The sequence below is a fragment of the Scardinius erythrophthalmus genome (genome assembly GCF_964197995.2).
Source record: "Scardinius erythrophthalmus genome assembly, chromosome: 13".
Lineage (NCBI taxonomy): Eukaryota > Metazoa > Chordata > Actinopteri > Cypriniformes > Leuciscidae > Scardinius > Scardinius erythrophthalmus.
In genome coordinates, this window is record NC_138233.1 from 14,315,277 (window position 1) to 14,332,616 (window position 17,340).

Consider the following 17,340-nt stretch of genomic DNA (forward strand, 5'->3'; position numbering starts at 1 on the left):
AGTGGAAATCAGCATTAAATTCCAACCTTTTAAGGAGCACCTTTTTGAAGTTATAATATTATGTAAGGGCACATACTGGACAAAAGTTTTGAGTAATTAAGATTTTTTTTATGTTTTTGTAACGACAGTCTGTAACTTCAGCAGCAGAAAGCCAGAAAAGATTTAATGTTGATATAATTCTATTTTGATATAATAATATTGTTCGTATTTCATCATTCCTTTACTTGGATGAAACATTTGTAGATTAGCTGCTCATGCCTATAGTGGAGTCTAAAGTTCTGAATCCACTGGAGAGGACTTCCTGGAGCCTGGATTACCACAAGGCGCACTGGAACGACAAAACTTTGAAACAGTTACTCTAGACCGGGATGGGCCTATTAGGGGAGGATCACCGTCCTTTCATAGAGTTCATTGATTATGCCTTATGGGTGTGCAGATCCTCCCTCAACATGGGACGATGACACCATTAACTCCGACTCCCCAGGACTATCAACACCTCCAGCAGCTATCTCTCTGACTACTTAAGAAAGGACACTTCATCCCAGCCCGGAGTGTCCCAGTAAAGCAGAGAGATCCCCCACAATGGACCCAGAGACAAAGCCAATTCCCGCCATGGAACCAGAGCCCGAGCCTGCCGCGGACCACAAGCTTGAGCCCCCTCCAACGTCAGAGACAGACCCAGCCACAGTGTCCACCCCGGAGCCAGAGACATTCACCTGATCCGTCCCAAGGCTGGAGCCCATTGATGGGTCCACTAAGGAGTTAGCGCCAGTAAGACAGTCCACCATTGAGCCAGTAGAGGAGCACTGGCTTATCAATTTTACCACTGGGCCAGCTCCCATTCATGTCCTCACCCCTGAGCACGTCCATTCCCAGCCCACCACACTCTGCATCATGGATGACCCAGTGCCACCGAAGGTCCTGCCCACCCCAATGTCACCATCCTCACCACAGGCCTGTCTAATTTCCTGTAATTACCTGCCCCGCTGGTGCCTCGCAGTTCCTCTGCTCTTCCCGCTCCGCTGACTCATTCCAGCTCGTCAGCATCGCCTCAGACCCCCTCACCACCAACGCGACGCTGTGAGTTGGATCCCCTGTCTTCACCCCCCACCTCCAGTCCCATTGCTCCACCTCAGCCTGTCAGACCTTCGGCTCTGCCTCGGCTCTACGCTTCCTCAGCTCCACCGTGGTCAGCCAACGCTAAGTGCTCCACCAGGCTCCCTAGTCCCTCCGGCTCCACCATTGCCCAGGTCTCTCATTACCCAGGTTTCACGGCGGACCGAGGCCCGGAAGTCCACCCCCCCGGAAGAGGCCAAACTTAATAATCCACCCCTTTGGCTCCGCAGGGCTCCGCCTTCCTTCCGGTTCCACCTTAGTCCTCACTCCCCCCGGTGTCACCCCCTTCTTTCTCACCCCATCGTCGCCTCATCCACTCAAGCCGGAGGCATCGTCTGGGACTTTCTGACCCATGATGTCGCACTGGACCATTCAATTCCGCAGGGGTCTCCAAGGTTGACAGCACCATTTACATTGGTCAGCCCCAAGGTTCCACCCAAGAGGTCCGTCAGGGCTCAACCTTGGCTCCTCCCTACCTCATGTCTGCTCCACATCTTCCTCGTCCTTCTCCAATATTTATACATTTTTTTAGACCCCACTTTTTTTAAATTATAGCATCCAGTAAATGCACTAAATATTTTGACTCCAGTATTTCCCTGATGCATCTCATGCCCACCCTGTTTTTTCTTCGATGTGCAATTCAAACCAGATCCTAATCACATCATGGCTTTGGTTTCATGGCATACAACTGAGCCTTCTTTGAGCTGCAGGGGTAGCAAAGGTTTTAATTAAACTAAAGGGATGCAAATTACCCACCTTCATCAGAGAGCCACATTAAAGGGCCTTTCATCCACCTCATTAGAGGGGCCAGAGGCTGGGCCGGGCCCTCTGCAGGATGCTCCGGGCCCACTCCACTCACAACAGAAGAAAAGAACACAGGCACATTAGGTTTGGCCAATTTCCTCCCGAGTCGCCATATGACTGTTGCAGCAAACCACTTATGGCTCTATAAAAGATACAAGGAGACTTCTAATTACCCTTTCTCCTCTGCTTCTCTCTGTCTTTGCCTGCTGTGAATGTACCAACAGTCTCTAATTTGCCTCCAGTCAGCACTTATAGAGATATGCCATGCCAAATATACAGATGGAAATGAGGTATATTTGTAAAGCTAACAAATCATATTGTTTAAAAGCATGAAAGCTTATCTACATTACCCATCTGATTTCATTTTTTTGTTTTGATTTTATTGGCAGGAATAAGCACTTGCTTTTATAACAGCTGTCTATTCCTTTGTGTTTCCCTCTCATCTCTCTCCAGTTTTTTTTAATACATTTGAATACATGAAAACACATAACCGCGCTTCTTTCAAGGAAGATTAGAACTCTGTAATGTTTTCATCTAGAACAAAATTATTGGAAGAGCTCAAAAGGGCTGGCAAGCACTCCAAAGTGTTATTGTACAAAAAAAAAAAAAAAAAAAAATATTGTACTATTTCATACCTAGTATTATAATCTGACCATGGTAAACGGCATTGGCTGTGTTTTCTTTTGATTTACTGGAACAGACATGGTTTCAGTTAGTGATAGGCTATTACCTTAAAAACACAGCATCACTCTCAGTCAAACGACTCAGTGAGTTTCTACACCATCTTCAATCTTCATTACGACCTTAATAGAAAAAAGGTAACAAGACCTTTTTTTCCTTTGATGTTTATTTTATTTAGATGTCGCCCTTGTCGGTCAAAATCACTAGAAATGTTTCACCCTACTTTCTATTCAATGTTTGTTTTGCTTAGATTTTTTTTTCAAGCATGTGGAGCTCTATATGACAGATCTAAAGGATTGTATGTTTGCGCACAGGTATGAATGGAGAATTAACCTTTTTGAAGGCTTTGCTTTCAACTTCATCCCAGTTGGAAAAAATAATATGTGAGCCTTATTAACACTGAGTCCTCATGAAGACCATTTGAAAGCTGAGCTGTGGGGCTGCCTTTGGACCTTGACCAAGCCCACCTTCTTTGGGCACCACCTCTCTATATGTATCTCTATAGGGCTGCAGAGGAAAAGGACCTGCCTGTCCTTCAGATCTTCAGAGCTCCTTTACCAATTTTTTCCTGCCTCACCAGTGCAAAAACATCAGTGAGAGTAAGTCAACTGTGAATTCACTCCATTAGAAACATGCGTAGTAATACTCACAATGCCATACAGCTCTAGAATGCTGTGTCAGGAAGACATCTGTCTTTTTGGACACCTGTTTAGAGAACTCGCCCTTCACAATCCAGAGAACTAGAGTCTGGAGTTGGGTTCTCAGTAAGACCACTTGAGCCCACATAAAGCTCCTCTTATTCCACTCTACTGGTGCTGAATAGAGCGCCAATGGTTTACTTTTGCTCCTACACCCCAGGGCCAAAGGTAACAATGGACTGAAGGCTGGTGAAAACACTTCTGCTAGCTTTGGCTTGAATGTCTGTGTTGAACATGCAAGGCCTGTGCTTGGCATAGAGGGGTTAGCAGGGACAAAGGTGCAGTGCGCTCTCCACAGCAGCTACACACACAGCCTCGGGACAGCATGAACTAAAGAAAAACAGAGAGCTTGAAGGCTTTCCTAGCTGAAGAGACACAACCTTTCATCATCATGTTCAGTACTGTGAAAATACACTCCCATTCAAAAGTTTGGGGCCAGTAAGGATTTTTAAAAGAAATACTTCTATTCATTGATAAAATAATTTGAAGCAATAATGAATTATTAAAACTTTTATTTATTAATAATTCCATGCCTTGAGCATTGATAAATTGATCTAAAGTCACAGCAAAGACTTTTACATTGTTAAAATTATTTGTATTAATGATGTTATTTAGAACTTTCTATTCATCAAAGAATAATGAAAAATAAATCACAGTTTCCAGCTCTGTATCAACTGTTTTCAACATTGATAATCAAAATAAATGTTTCTTAAGCAGCAAATCAGCATATTAAAATGACTTCTGAAGAATCATGTAACACTGAAGACTGGAGTAATGATGCTGAATTCAGCTTTGTCATCACAGGAATACATTACATATTAAAATAGAAAACAGTTATTTTATATACAATATTTCACAATATTACTGCTTTGCTATATTTTTTATAAAAAATAAATGCAGCCTTGATGAGCATAAGAGACTTTTTTCAAAAACATTAAAAATTACTGACCACAAACTTTAAAGCAGGCATATACACTAACAGTCTAAGGTTTTATTATTATTATTATTACATACGTTTTTTTAAAGAAATTAAAAACATATATATAAGTTATTTTCTTTACATCAAAAGATTTTTAAGATCATGGGGAACATTTCAGTCATCTGTGCTTAAACTTAAGACTGGTTGTGTATTTGAAGTATGGGATTTATCTGACAAATTTGTTTTGTTATTTTCGTAGATTTCATGCACTCTAAAGAAAAGGGTGTTTTTCTTTTTGTTTACAAAGTTTACAAATTTAAATGTAATTAAATTAAATAATTTTTTTAAACGTTTTTTACCATTTATTGCTTATTTTACAATACTTAGTCAACCAAACAGTATATATGGCATCCAAACTGGTACCAGAATCATAGTGAGACTGTATGCTGTAGGCTTTGAATTATGTGTCATGGAGGGGGAAAAGTAACATAATAATATTTGGTTTCACTTTTTCTTCTTAAGTGAAGTACTAGCTGTACCAACCACTGATGATGCTGACTGAACAGAACTATGGAAAGTATTCAGAAGGCATTTTATTAAGTAGTTTCATCACCTTCCCATGTGAGAACCATTTGTTGCCACAGTGTTGATTCGTGGCTTGTTTATTTGGGATTGCCCAGAATAAGTAATGTGTACTTAAAGATGTTGTGCTCGGCTCATGTACACACTTGTACACGTGTGTGTGTGTGTGTGTGTGTGTGTGTGTGTGTGTGTGTGTGTGTGTGTGTGTGTGTGTGTGTGTGTGTGTGTGTGTGTGTGTGTGTGTGTGTGTGTGTGTGTGTGTGTGTGTGTGTGTGTTGACGATCAGTTTGCTGTGGATTCAGGGGAGTAAGAGGGTTCTCTGTGCATTCCTGTGAACCAAGCCAGAGAAATTCATCCCAAACAAAGCAGCGCTCTCAGCTCTGTCTGCACAGTTTAGGTTAAAGCCAGTTAATTGGTTTCCTGTCCAGGGTTAAGTCAACACAGTGTTGTGTCTTAAACAGTGTGGAAACCGGAGAGAAGAAACAATATAGCAGTGTTTGCTCACCCCCTGCGCACAAACCCCTCCAAAATAATAAGTTGGTTCGACCTGGTTATCGTTCCCATGGAGTTCTTAAATGTCAACGGTTCTGAAACAAAACACACAATCCTTTACACACCTCACAGCCCACTGATTTCCAAGCAAAATCATTAGGTTTTTTTTTTGTTGTTTTTTTTTTTTGCACAGAGGGGTTCTGTTGGCTCTCAAAGCACTACAAATAAATCTCACCAAGTGTTGGCCTTTGCATTGACCCGCTCATTCAACATGATTTACATTACACCAATTGCAGACATTAATAGTGGGTATGAAGATGAAAGAGCTCATATTGCTAGAGCAACATCTGACTGCTGATTTATGGAACAATATCTAAACTATCCTTTAAAGTATGCATGAGAACTTGAGGATTTTTTAGATCCATCGTGTTAGACTGTGGTTCTTAAACATGATTTTAGTACTTTAACTTAGGCTATGCTTTAAAAAAATTAAATAGTTTCATTCTGAATTTAATCCACGGATAATGAAACAAGCTGACATTTTAATTGCTCTCTGAGTAGCAGAGATTTGCTTGAAATCATTTGTAAGTAAATCCTATTTTATAAGAAAGTGTTTTTATAAAAAATGTCAAAGCATATGTCACTTGGAAACAAATTATGCTAAACCTTTCCTCAGAAATACAACATTCTGTCATGAAACTCTATGACACAGGCTAATAGGTCCTTAACTCAAACGCTTGCAATCATATCATTCTCTATAGGGCACAGATGATTGGTTTCTGCTGTATCAGTAGCCAATGAGCTTGCATGCTCAACCTTCAAATACATGGTCAGCATTTGCCTTAGCAGTGCAGCACTCTTTCAGAAACCCTCCTACTTCCCCAGCTCCACCTGTATAGATCTGCTACCTGTAATTCATGTACGCTATATTGTACAGCAACAGCATGTCTTACTTGCTTACAGCAGCGTGTCTGTGAATGCATTGGCAGTAGCAAGTCCTGCACTTGCTGTGCAGCAGCAGCAACGTAGCAGATCTATTCCGCCAAGACCAAATATAACAACATTGTCATAACCATTACCATGCCAACACTCCAAGAGTTGTCATGACAGAACTAAACTCTCAGACATTTTGTTTACTTCTAACTGGACCAAAGGTTTTTTTAGTGCGAAATCTTATTAACTGATCTGCAACAAAGTATGACAACCATAAAGTGTCCAAATATTTGTCTTAATTTTGAACAATGAGGCTATTGTTTTATCATTTTTAACCTAAAAATTATTTTTGTTGTTTTCCCTGAAAATTGTTTGTGCTAATTAAATATAAAGATATAATATTTTATAATAATTGCCATATTTTTATATTTTGTTTTCCAATGCAAGATATTTATGCATTTTTGTTTAGATGTGACTTGTGCGTGTGACTATTTGTCTTATTTTTGAATAATATATCTATTGAATAATACATCATTTGAAACTTATTTTTTTGTGAGAATTTTTTTCCCCCTCTCTAATTGCCAATTTGTTCAGTATTTGGCATCTAATGCAGATACTTTTTTACGTGTGGCTTAAGTGTCCAAATGCTTTAAGGACCACTGGGTATTTTAATGTTATAATAAGGTTTTACAGAAATACACAATGATTCATACTGAGAAATCTCTTTCCTCCTCTCTGTCACGGTTGGCTGTATGAAGCGCACGACTAACGACATTAATAACAAAAACAGACTTTAATAAAATAAACAAGGAATTCTCAGGAGATCGTAGGGGAGCTAACAAACTGCCATGTTAACATAGACGATACCAGACAAAGAAACACAGGACATTCGTGAATTAAATACACAGGGATAAATAACGTAATTAGGGAGAACAGAAACAGGTGTGTAGAAATTAATTAACAGCCAGGGACACTAACTAAGTAACCAAGGCAAATGGGAACACAGAAGCTAAAAAAAACAGAGCATACAGTACATGTGACACACTCTTCCTACTGATTATTTGAATCTGCATGTGTAGAATACTAAAGTGAAGCATGGATGAAACAGTAGAGATATCTCATGCTTCATCACTTTTGACTGTGTCTTTCAGACGATGCAGCTGTGACACATAACCAGCCTCCGCCAGACGAGGCAGAACCTAACGCAGATCTCACCCTGCAGGACCCCACCGGAGAGCCATGGGGTGAGCAACTGATACACACCCTCGTCACCTTTCACTCAGTGTTACTCAACAGCATGGGCCTTGTTTGTGCCAGCATCCTGAAAGAGCTTAAGAGAGATCATTTCATCACTGATGTGTGACTATCTAACAGAATATGTTTTGTCATTCAGCCATAACCTCATGCTGTAAATGTTTTATTTCCTCCGCAGTGAAGCCATGCTTCAGTCAGCCCACAAAGATGCGCAGGCGTGTGCTAGAGCAGCCTGTTGGCAGCTCGGTGCGTCTCAAGTGTCTGGCCAGTGGAAATCCAACACCGGTCATTACATGGTGGAAAGACCAGAGCCAGATGCCCAGCCCTCAGCAGAGTAAACGGCCACAGTGGACGCTGAGTCTGAAGAACCTGCAGCCTCAGGACAGTGCCAAATACACCTGCCACGTCTCCAATGCAGCTGGACACATCAATGCCACCTACAAAGTGGATGTAATTGGTGAGTTTGGTAGCCAAAGTGGACTGTTAGCAGCAATGTTATCTATTTGTTGGTAATATATACAGTAAATATTTAATTTTATAATATATAATGAACGTTTTTTATTATTAAATAATAATATATCTTATTTTAGAATAATTGCAACTTTGTTTTTGTTATCCAGTGCAAAGGTATTAATGGATTTTTGTTACATGTGACTTATTTAACGAAATATTTGTGTCTTAAATTTGAATAATATAGCTATATTGATTTTTGTGAAATCTTTTAAAAACAAATCTTTTAAATAATTATACATTATAATATATATATATATATATATATATATATATATATATATATATATATATATATTGCTAATTTCAAAATACATAAAATATTTTTAATAATAAATAATGAGTTGTGATATCTAAACTGAATGTTAGCATAGCGTGGAATATATTTGTTAAAATATATATAAATATTTATATATACATTTTTAATAAAAATATATACATATTTTAAATCACATATATATAAATATATATTTTTCATTATAAAATATGTATTAATAGCCTACTTTTTGCCAATTTTATTGATATGGATAGTTCAGAGTTGACTGAAAATTATTGGTAGAGCAGGTACTTATGTTAGCATTAGCACCACAGCTCAATAGCTATAGTTCCGAACACTGTTTCTGTTTACCATTACACTATACTCAATTGCAAATGTGCAAAGTGTTCTAATGGTAGTTTAGACTGAATATTAAAGTTACTTTAAGTTTTGATCGGTTTTCTCTACAGAGCGCACCAACTCCAAACCCATTCTGACTGGTACCCATCCTGTCAACACAACTGTGGAGTTTGGTGGAACAGCCTCGTTCCAATGTAAAGTCCACAGTGACGTGAAGCCTGTAATCCAGTGGCTAAAGCGCGTGGATCAAGGCACAGAGGGTCGCTATAACTCCACGCTGGAGGTTGGAGGCCAGCACTTTGTGGTGCTGCCCACTGGAGACGTGTGGTCCAGACCTGATGGTTCGTACCTCAACAAGCTGGCCATCGTCAAGGCACGCGACGAGGATGCTGGAATGTATATCTGTCTAGGGGCTAATACCATGGGCTACAGCTTCCGCAGTGCCTACCTCACCGTTCTCTCAGGTCAGTTCCTGTAATTCTCCCATCCAAACTAAGTGGCTTTACAGCACTAATATTGCAGTGAATAAGTTAGGGTTGTACAGTATTGTAAAAAAAAAAAAACTGACTGCAATATTTTGGCTTTGTGTGATATATATTGCAGAAAAATACAGAAAGTTTCACCAAATTATTTGAATCGCTCTGTTTGAAAAGAATGAATAGTTCTAGAGAGCAGAGAAATTACTTTTTACTCTAAAGAATGTTTTAAGTGCGAAATCCTTTTAGGGGTGAAAGATTTAGGAAAAACTTGAAAAATGTAGGTGTTCATATTCGTACTTGGGTTTACTCTTTACAAGAACCAACTTAAAAAATCTCTTTCCACTTGAATTTTCATAGGTCACATTCACAAGAGTGGATATCAACCTTTTAAACTTCAATGCCCCTCCATTGTCCACTACAATATTTGCCCCCCACACACTCAATACCTACTCAATAAAATATTTTAGAGCTTGACATACCTAGAAAGATGTATTTAAACCATATCTTGATTTGTACTTGTTTTAGCTTGTTTTCATTTTGAGGCCCCCTTGGAAGTTTGTTGAGGCCCCATAGCGGGCTCCGGCCCCCTGAGAACCACTGCTATAGAATAATATCTAAAAATACCATAAAGCTTTTATTTTGACGGGTTGCTGGCAAACAAATAAATGCACTGCCGGTTTCAGAGTGAAGCTCGGTTTCAAAAGTAAATGAGTAAATGCTACAGTAAATGAACCAAGCCTTTATGTGGCTCTGAAACACTGTATCATGAACTACACGTGTGTAAATGACATGCTTCACTCTGGAACCAAAAGCACGTATATTTACTTCATTAAATCGCACTAAGCCATATTGTGATGTCAGTTTTATTTCAATATGTTGCGCAGCCCTAGAATAAATGCCAGTGTTTGTTTACAGATCCCAAGGTGGAAAAAGATGTGATTCCACGCCACATCAGCCCCGGTCTTCCCTGGCCGCTTATCATTGGGATCCCAGCGGCTGCCCTGCTCATCATAGGCACCATCGTGCTCTGGTTGTGCCACAGCCGCAGACGCCAGAGCGCTTTGCCTCCCCGACCGACGACCTATCGAGACCATCACATTCCTGACAAGGAGCCCAGCATGCAAAGCTCCATCAACCCTGACCTGCCCAACCAGAGACTTATGGCAATGGGGCCCCCAGCTCTCAGCAGTCCACCAAAGATTTATACCAAGGTCTACACAGATATGCACACTCACACACACTCCCATGCACACATGGAGGGAAAAGTACACCAGCATTTCCATTACCAGTGTTAACAGGTTACCATCAGGTGACCAATGCTGCTGCCTCTGTTCTTATGAGCTAAGGGCCACCACTTGAGGACCACAACCGTACTGTAGGACTGCGCGAGGATGACCCGAACACAAGCGTGGAGGAGTTCTGATTTAGCCCGTTTACCTTGAAATGTCTCAGGTCAAGGAAAATGACTCGCACTCAGTAGAGCTGCAGTGGACCTCAGTTTTCCTTTAGGTTCTTTGGAGTTCAAAATCCAATAACAGTGAATTAAAGCAACCCGAGCAAGTGCTAACAGTCCAAGACAAATACTTGGACCTTTTCGCTATTCCAAAGCCAAGCATTACACAGGAAGTAGAGTGGAGATGTTTTATTTTTGGAGAAACTGTGATGTGTGTTAAGAATACTGGTGGCCCTGTTTACAATGTGTTCTGAACATTAATGTCAGTAATTTAGCTCAAATGTGGTGTTTTCTTTTTTGTTGTTGTTTGTTTGTTTCTGTTTTGCAACATTATATTGTGAAGAAATTATGCAAGGAAATGTCAGGGACACTAGATGGATGACTAAACGGAAAGGGGGCAAGGCCTTCTATTGTATTACCATTAAAAAGGTACTTTGTATATGTATTCAGCTCAACTTTATGATAATTACAGTATTATGTAACATACCCTCTCTATGTCAATGCAATCTCACTGTTTGCTAGTTACAATGAGGAAACTATTTTATTTACAACACATTGTATACCATTGCAATTTATAGATGAGCAGTTAACATGGCGTTATGATAGGCTAATATATTTTCAGATTCAAACAAAAGCTATTCAGTTCTGCAGGTCTTTGGAAACCCCTTGTGAGCCAATATACAAATCTCTTAATCTATCAATGTGAGAATATGTGTATCTGAGATAGGCTACTGCATGCTGCGTGTTTCACTTTGGTGCTCATGTAAGTGTATTTTAATATTTTTTTAATAAATAAATAATTTTCTACAGTTCGACCCTCAAAACCTTGCGTATTTTCGGTGGGAATTGAAAATTGGATGCCACCGCAGTGGCTGTTGACTCTCGACGCCCTCCCTAACACGGCCTCAGACCACTGTTAGTTCAACGGGCTGAGGAATGCAATGAGAAAATCAAGTTATTCTTTTCGACACCAGGAAAGTAGGGAAATATTCCCAGAAGGATTTGATGGGTATTAATATTCGGATAGGGTTACAAAGAGGGGGCTACAGTTCTTAAGGCTGTTTCCTCTGTGCTCCCTGTGGATGACAAAGGCAAGAAAAACTCTCCACTAACACCAAATGCACCAGAGGTGAGCGCTGACTGAGCAATTGACATTTGAACGTTTACTAGAAAAAAAGAAAAAGATTTAGACTGTTTAAGTGTACTGAAAAAGCTGCATGGCTGAAGAAACTCAGTACCTGCCAAACCAATTGCACTGTTAATATAGACAAGAAAGGTTAAGGTGCCATCTAGAGGCCATAATTGCTATTACCACTCAATGCCCGTTTCAAAACACCATGAAATCAAAATGATTAAAAAATGAAACCATTTTGTTGTTTTATGGAATGTATTTATTATAAATTAATTATTCGGACACATTATTATTTGTTAATATTCGTGTGCCCTCGTAATCTTTAATTAAAATAACTTCTTTTGCAATCTCTTATCGTGATGCCAACTTGTCACTCGCATGAGATCAGAGCAATAGCAAACCACAACCAAAAATATATAGACACCTGTGATATTTAAAATGTTAACTAGAGCTGGTTATAATTGTGTGTGTGTGTGTGTGTGTGTGTGTGTGTGTGTGTGTGTGTGTGTGTGTGTGTGTGTGTGTGTGTGTGTGTGTGTGTGTGTGTGTGTGTGTGTGTGTGTGTGTGTGTGTGCGTGTGTGTGTGTGTGTGTGTGTGTGACACTGCTGATCAAGATTTTGATCTTGAAAACATGCAACAGGAACAGCTTGTGTTATTTGTGGCTATGTGAATAAGTACACAGCATATATAAAGTACGCCTATGGTTTTCGCATTTCAGACAGGATTACAGAAAAAGATTACAAAAAAAATACTGGTTAAAAGTATATACCAACAAATGAGAGTAACAAGAACAATGAACAAAAAAACAAATCCAGAGACAGGAATGAGTTTAGAGCTTTTCATATATTAAGAGCTGCAAAAGAGCAAACAAATGAGTGGTCTCAAATGGAGCACATGTGCATCTAAAAATAAAATGCATTTCTGCTTTTAGGTAACGGGTGATCATACAGAACATCCTTTTTGTGGTTTTGATCAGTCCTTTGTCAAAGTGACCATTGAAAACATGGCTTGTTGAACAAGCATGTTGCACAGTGACATGTTGGTATGATATGAAAAATTTATTCATATTATTAGATTTGCATAAATGTGTTTTTTTTTTTTTCTGTCTGATACAACTAAGTCACATGATGCTATGAAACATTTCATCTAAATTGGAGTGGAAAAGGGAGGGGCTTCAAGTTTTATCTTACATTTGGACACCAACGCAACGCATCTTAAAAATGAGACCCTTCTATGTTCTTCTACTTTTGAGCTTTTTTTGTAAGTATCATTTTTGAATGTTTTAGGCTAGAGCCTAAAAAAAACAGTGTTTAGGCCTACTTATGTAATGAGGTGCTTATAAAGATTTACTGGTTATCAAAATACTTTGTTATGATTTTGTGAGGGGGAAAAAATGTGCATGAGAAATTACTTTGCTGTAAAGAAAATTTGTTTCTTTTCAGGCTCCCAGACCAAAGGCAATAATTCCAATAATTCCTGCGAAAGTAAGGAACTTTTTAACTCTAAAATATTTATTAAAAGATCTAGCATGTCTGTGTGTCTGTCTATCTTGACAAACGTGTTTTGTTGTAGATTGTGAGAAGGGTGGGGAATGTCAAAAAGGTATTATTTTGCAACTATCTTGATGATGTGTAAGAATATTACAGTCATTTTGCTGTGGATGTAATAACGTTATTTTAGATTGTGTGAAACTAACTGATTTTTTTTTTTTTTTTTTTTTTTTTTATCTCTCAGGTTATAATAGAGACATATTGATTCCCGTCATCATAATCCTCTGTGAAGCCTTACTGCTTTCTGTTGCTGTAAATGTCTACTTCATTTGCATGATGAGATATCGAGAGCCGTGCCAGAACTTTTACAGTAGGACATTTTTATTTCATTACCATAAATGTCATTAGTCATATTACATAACATTTTAGCACTAAGTATCATATGAGTTTTGTCGTCTTCTTTTTATTCAACAGATTATATTGCTTCCGGGTGTAGCTGTGGCCCAGCAAATCAGCCTGAGCAATCAGATGACCAGGTACAATTTTAACAGATTTGTATCATAATATGTACTTAAATGTCTAAAATATATACTTAAATATACTTGATGTGATTGATGAATGTGAAATATACAAGGTATAAATTGAAAGTATATCATATGCAGCCATATACCACTGGGTTTGATTTCTTTATGCATTTGATTAGTCTATATTAAAGCCTCACACTGCTGAACAGATTTTATGTTTACTTGTAGGTTCAAGATGACACACAATACTCTGCAATACATCGTTTCAGTGAGAAAAGGGAGCGTGAGGGACAATCAGAAGAGAGCCCCATTGTGTGTGTGTACTCTGATGTAAAACACTCTGGAACAGAGACCTCATCATAAACATATGCATATATAAAAATTGCTGATATATTCTGCTTTTTTTTCCCCTCCTGTCTTTGTTGTTTGGCATTTTAGTTTTAATTTAAATGTTTTAATGTGTTGTTAAGTGGGTCATTAAATATTTTAAAGATTATGTTAATTGGTTTTCTGAATATTTTAAAGTTTGGCAGTTTGCTGAGGAAAAAACTAAAACGTTTTGATTACAGGGCAATGTTTTTATACAGTGTTGGGTGTAATTAATTACAACGTAATCTAATTACTGTAATTTAATTACAGTAAAGTAAGTAAGGGATCACTCCTAATTTTTCTGTAATTTAATTACAGTTACTTCTGATGTAATTGCATATAAAAACAATAGTGTAAATAATAAAACAATAGTGGATTTAACATCAAAACTTAATGTTAAAATTAATGTTTTAATGTAAATTTCTCTTTTTACACACTTTGATATGTTCAAGAATAATTTGTAATAATTTATGCAATGTATATTGTTTATTTGAAATTGTAGTTTTTGTGTCTGTTCTTGTACTGTTCAACTTGCTGAGGTTGATATGGCATTTATAAAGTAATTAGTAATAAGTAATCCAATACTTTTTAGAGAGAGTATTTAGTACAGTAATCTAATAACACTGTTGAAGATGTAATTTGTAACTACTAGCTAGTAATTAATTACTTTTTTTCAGAGTAACTTACCCAACACTGTTTTAAAAAAAATAAAATTGCCTACCATACCTTAAAAGTTGATGCTTTTGAACTTTTGTTCCAGAATCAAGAGTCAAACGGCTGATGTCTGGTAGATTATTTATGGTTTAACTATACACTGGTGGTTTACCATTTTGGGGCAGATAGTGATAGTTATTGGTTGTTAAGCAGTGTAGCCTATTAGTAGTGCAGTAGTTTCTATATCCTGTCTAAACTCAAGTTAGTTGTTTCCACATTTCTGTGCACTATTTTAGGCTATTACATAGAAGCATGTACCTCAAAGATAGGGTTTGCTGTCAGAAGTTCAAACATAGCTTGTGAATTTTACCTTTGAAAGAGTTTTTTAATGTGATTTAGTCTTTTCTGTGATGTAGGCTCTGTCTCTGTGATGTAGGTTTGTTTTCACAGCATACTTCTGTGAAAATTTAACCCTTTCATGCATAGTGGTCACTACAGTGGACAGCTATTAAAAAAGCATTTTCTTGAATTTGCACAGGTTTTTATGGTAAAGTTGCACATCAGCCTCTTCATTTGACCCTGGTGCATCATCCTATAAATTGCAACCAAGTGGCAAGTCTTTGTGTTTCGATTTTTTCCCCCTCCAAACCAAGATGGCCAAGGGTCAGTCAGACATGCCAAGTTGCTCCGGAATATCCACCCATTCCTTCTATCCTAGGAGACTCTTGTAGGTAAAAAAAATATTGCAGCATCAAGCAATATCTAATGAGTCATATCACAGTAAAATTTTCCAAGGTTTGATTTTAGATTGAGATAAAACTCTGATTAATCACATGTCCACTGTAGTGGACGTCATGCATCAACTGCTATATTTCAGCTACAATTCATTATTATAATGTGAATATTGTTTTTGAAAATTAAAACTTAAAAACTTAATCTGCAGTGACTTTTTTTACTGTAAATAAATGTATTTGTATTATTAGAATGTAATTTTCATTGACATCGAAAAAAGTAATGTGATTACATAATGTATGACACTTGTAATGCATTACTTGTTAGATCAAAAAGTAATCTGATTTCGTAATGCATGTTATTGTAATGCGTTTTTTTACTCATAACATCAAAAAGTAATCTGATTACGTAATGCATGTTACTTGTAATGCGTTTCCTTACTCATAACATCAAAAAGTAATCTGATTAATGCATGTTACTTGTAATGCGTTTCCTTACTCATAACATCAAAAAGTAATCTGATTACGTAATGCATGTTACTTGTAATGCGTTTCTTTACTCATAACATCAAAAAGTAATCTGATTACGTAATGCATGTTACTTGTAACGCGTTTCCTTACTCATAAAATCAAAAAGTAATCTGATTACGTAATGCATGTTACTTGTAATGCGTTTCTTTACTCATAACATCAAAAAGTAATCTGATTACGTAATGCATGTTACTTGTAATGCGTTTCCTTACTCATAACATCAAAAAGTAATCTGATTACGTAATGCATGTTACTTGTAATGCGTTTCTTTACTCATAACATCAAAAAGTAATCTGATTACATAATGCATGTTACTTGTAATGTGTTTCTTTACTCGTTACATCAAAAAGTAATCTGATTAGGTAATGCACATTACTTGTAGTTAATTACTTGTTAGATCAAAAAGTAATCTGATTAGGTAATGCATGTTACTTGTAACACATTACTTTACTTGTAACATCAAAAAAGTAATCTGAATGCGTTATGCATGTTACTTGTAATGCATCACCCCCAACACTGATCATTTCAGATGAGATTGAAAAAGCATATCGCTAGGTTTTCTCAGAGGAGGGCTATGATAGAAATGTGCATGTCCATCAGAATTATCAGCTAATAAGGGTAAATCTCCATACTCTGGTGCACTGGAGGGAGCATCTGAGTGGTTTCCACAGTTGTACCTTGACAGGCTGTAGAAAATTCTGATGGAATCACATTCTCATGTTCTGATATCAAAGATACGCGAAGTGCAACTTGTATGAAGTTGTATGAAGCCTTTGCAATATTTTGCATTTATTTTTTGTATATATTTTATAGTTTTCACATGATTTGATATAAATGTATTGATTAGTTTGTTAAATTCACATACTTTATCTGTTTGATTATTTTCTTATTTAATACAGTATATCTTCAGTTTAAACCATAACCGCATGCTGTCCACTCAAGTGGACATCTGAAGATCTCTTTGAAAAATTTGTAAAAAAAAAAAAAAAAAAAAAAACAATTCTTGTTTTTCATGCCCTAAGAGCAATAAAAACACATAGGAAAAAAATCCTGACTGAGGTTATCATAATTCATGCATGAAAGGGTTAAATTAGTTCAGGCCTTCAGTCTAATGTCAAATGATGATGTTTATATAAATTACCATTAAACAGTTCTATTTAAAGCGCTTTAAAACTAAAACGTCTACTGACTTAAATGCTCCCGTTTTTGTACACAGTCGTATCTTGTAGAGTTTGGGAATTAGGCGTGTATCACCGGTTCATTGGTTTGTCATTACCTGCAATCTCAGAGTTCACCTTATGAGGGCAGCAAAACTTACAAAATGAAAACGATTGGGAAAATATATACTGTATATATTTAATAAAATATGCA

General features: G+C 37.5%; 2 protein-coding genes across 2 annotated transcripts in view; both read left to right on the top strand.

Annotated features, from left to right (window-relative positions):
* fgfrl1b (fibroblast growth factor receptor like 1b) overlaps positions 1 to 11,357 on the top strand; it is a 35,670-nt gene extending 24,313 nt beyond the window's left edge. Inside the window, exons 4-7 of the mRNA XM_081381863.1 lie at positions 7,377 to 7,469; positions 7,658 to 7,936; positions 8,716 to 9,069; positions 10,000 to 11,357. Of these exons, the coding sequence (XP_081237989.1) occupies positions 7,377 to 7,469; positions 7,658 to 7,936; positions 8,716 to 9,069; positions 10,000 to 10,379 (1,106 nt within the window). The 3' untranslated portion in view covers positions 10,380 to 11,357. The remainder of the gene's footprint in view (positions 1 to 7,376; positions 7,470 to 7,657; positions 7,937 to 8,715; positions 9,070 to 9,999) is intronic.
* Positions 11,358 to 12,647: 1,290 nt separating this feature from the next.
* LOC308701364 (uncharacterized protein) lies at positions 12,648 to 15,231 on the top strand. The gene is made up of 6 exons (XM_081383616.1): positions 12,648 to 12,930; positions 13,113 to 13,154; positions 13,243 to 13,272; positions 13,405 to 13,530; positions 13,635 to 13,696; positions 13,913 to 15,231. Exons 1-6 carry the CDS (start codon positions 12,891 to 12,893, stop codon positions 14,045 to 14,047), a joined length of 435 nt encoding a protein of 144 aa, XP_081239742.1. The 5' UTR covers positions 12,648 to 12,890; the 3' UTR covers positions 14,048 to 15,231.
* The last annotated feature ends 2,109 nt before the right edge of the window (positions 15,232 to 17,340 follow it).

Excerpts from the sequence above, each read along its gene's own strand:
- LOC308701364 (XM_081383616.1), top strand. The coding sequence starts at position 12,891 with ATGAGACCCTTCTATGTTCTTCTACTTTTGAGCTTTTTTT. Across the intron at positions 13,155-13,242 it reads TTCCAATAATTCCTGCGAAA|ATTGTGAGAAGGGTGGGGAA; the intron begins GTAAGGAACTTT and ends GTTTTGTTGTAG. Across the intron at positions 13,531-13,634 it reads GCCGTGCCAGAACTTTTACA|ATTATATTGCTTCCGGGTGT; the intron begins GTAGGACATTTT and ends TTTATTCAACAG.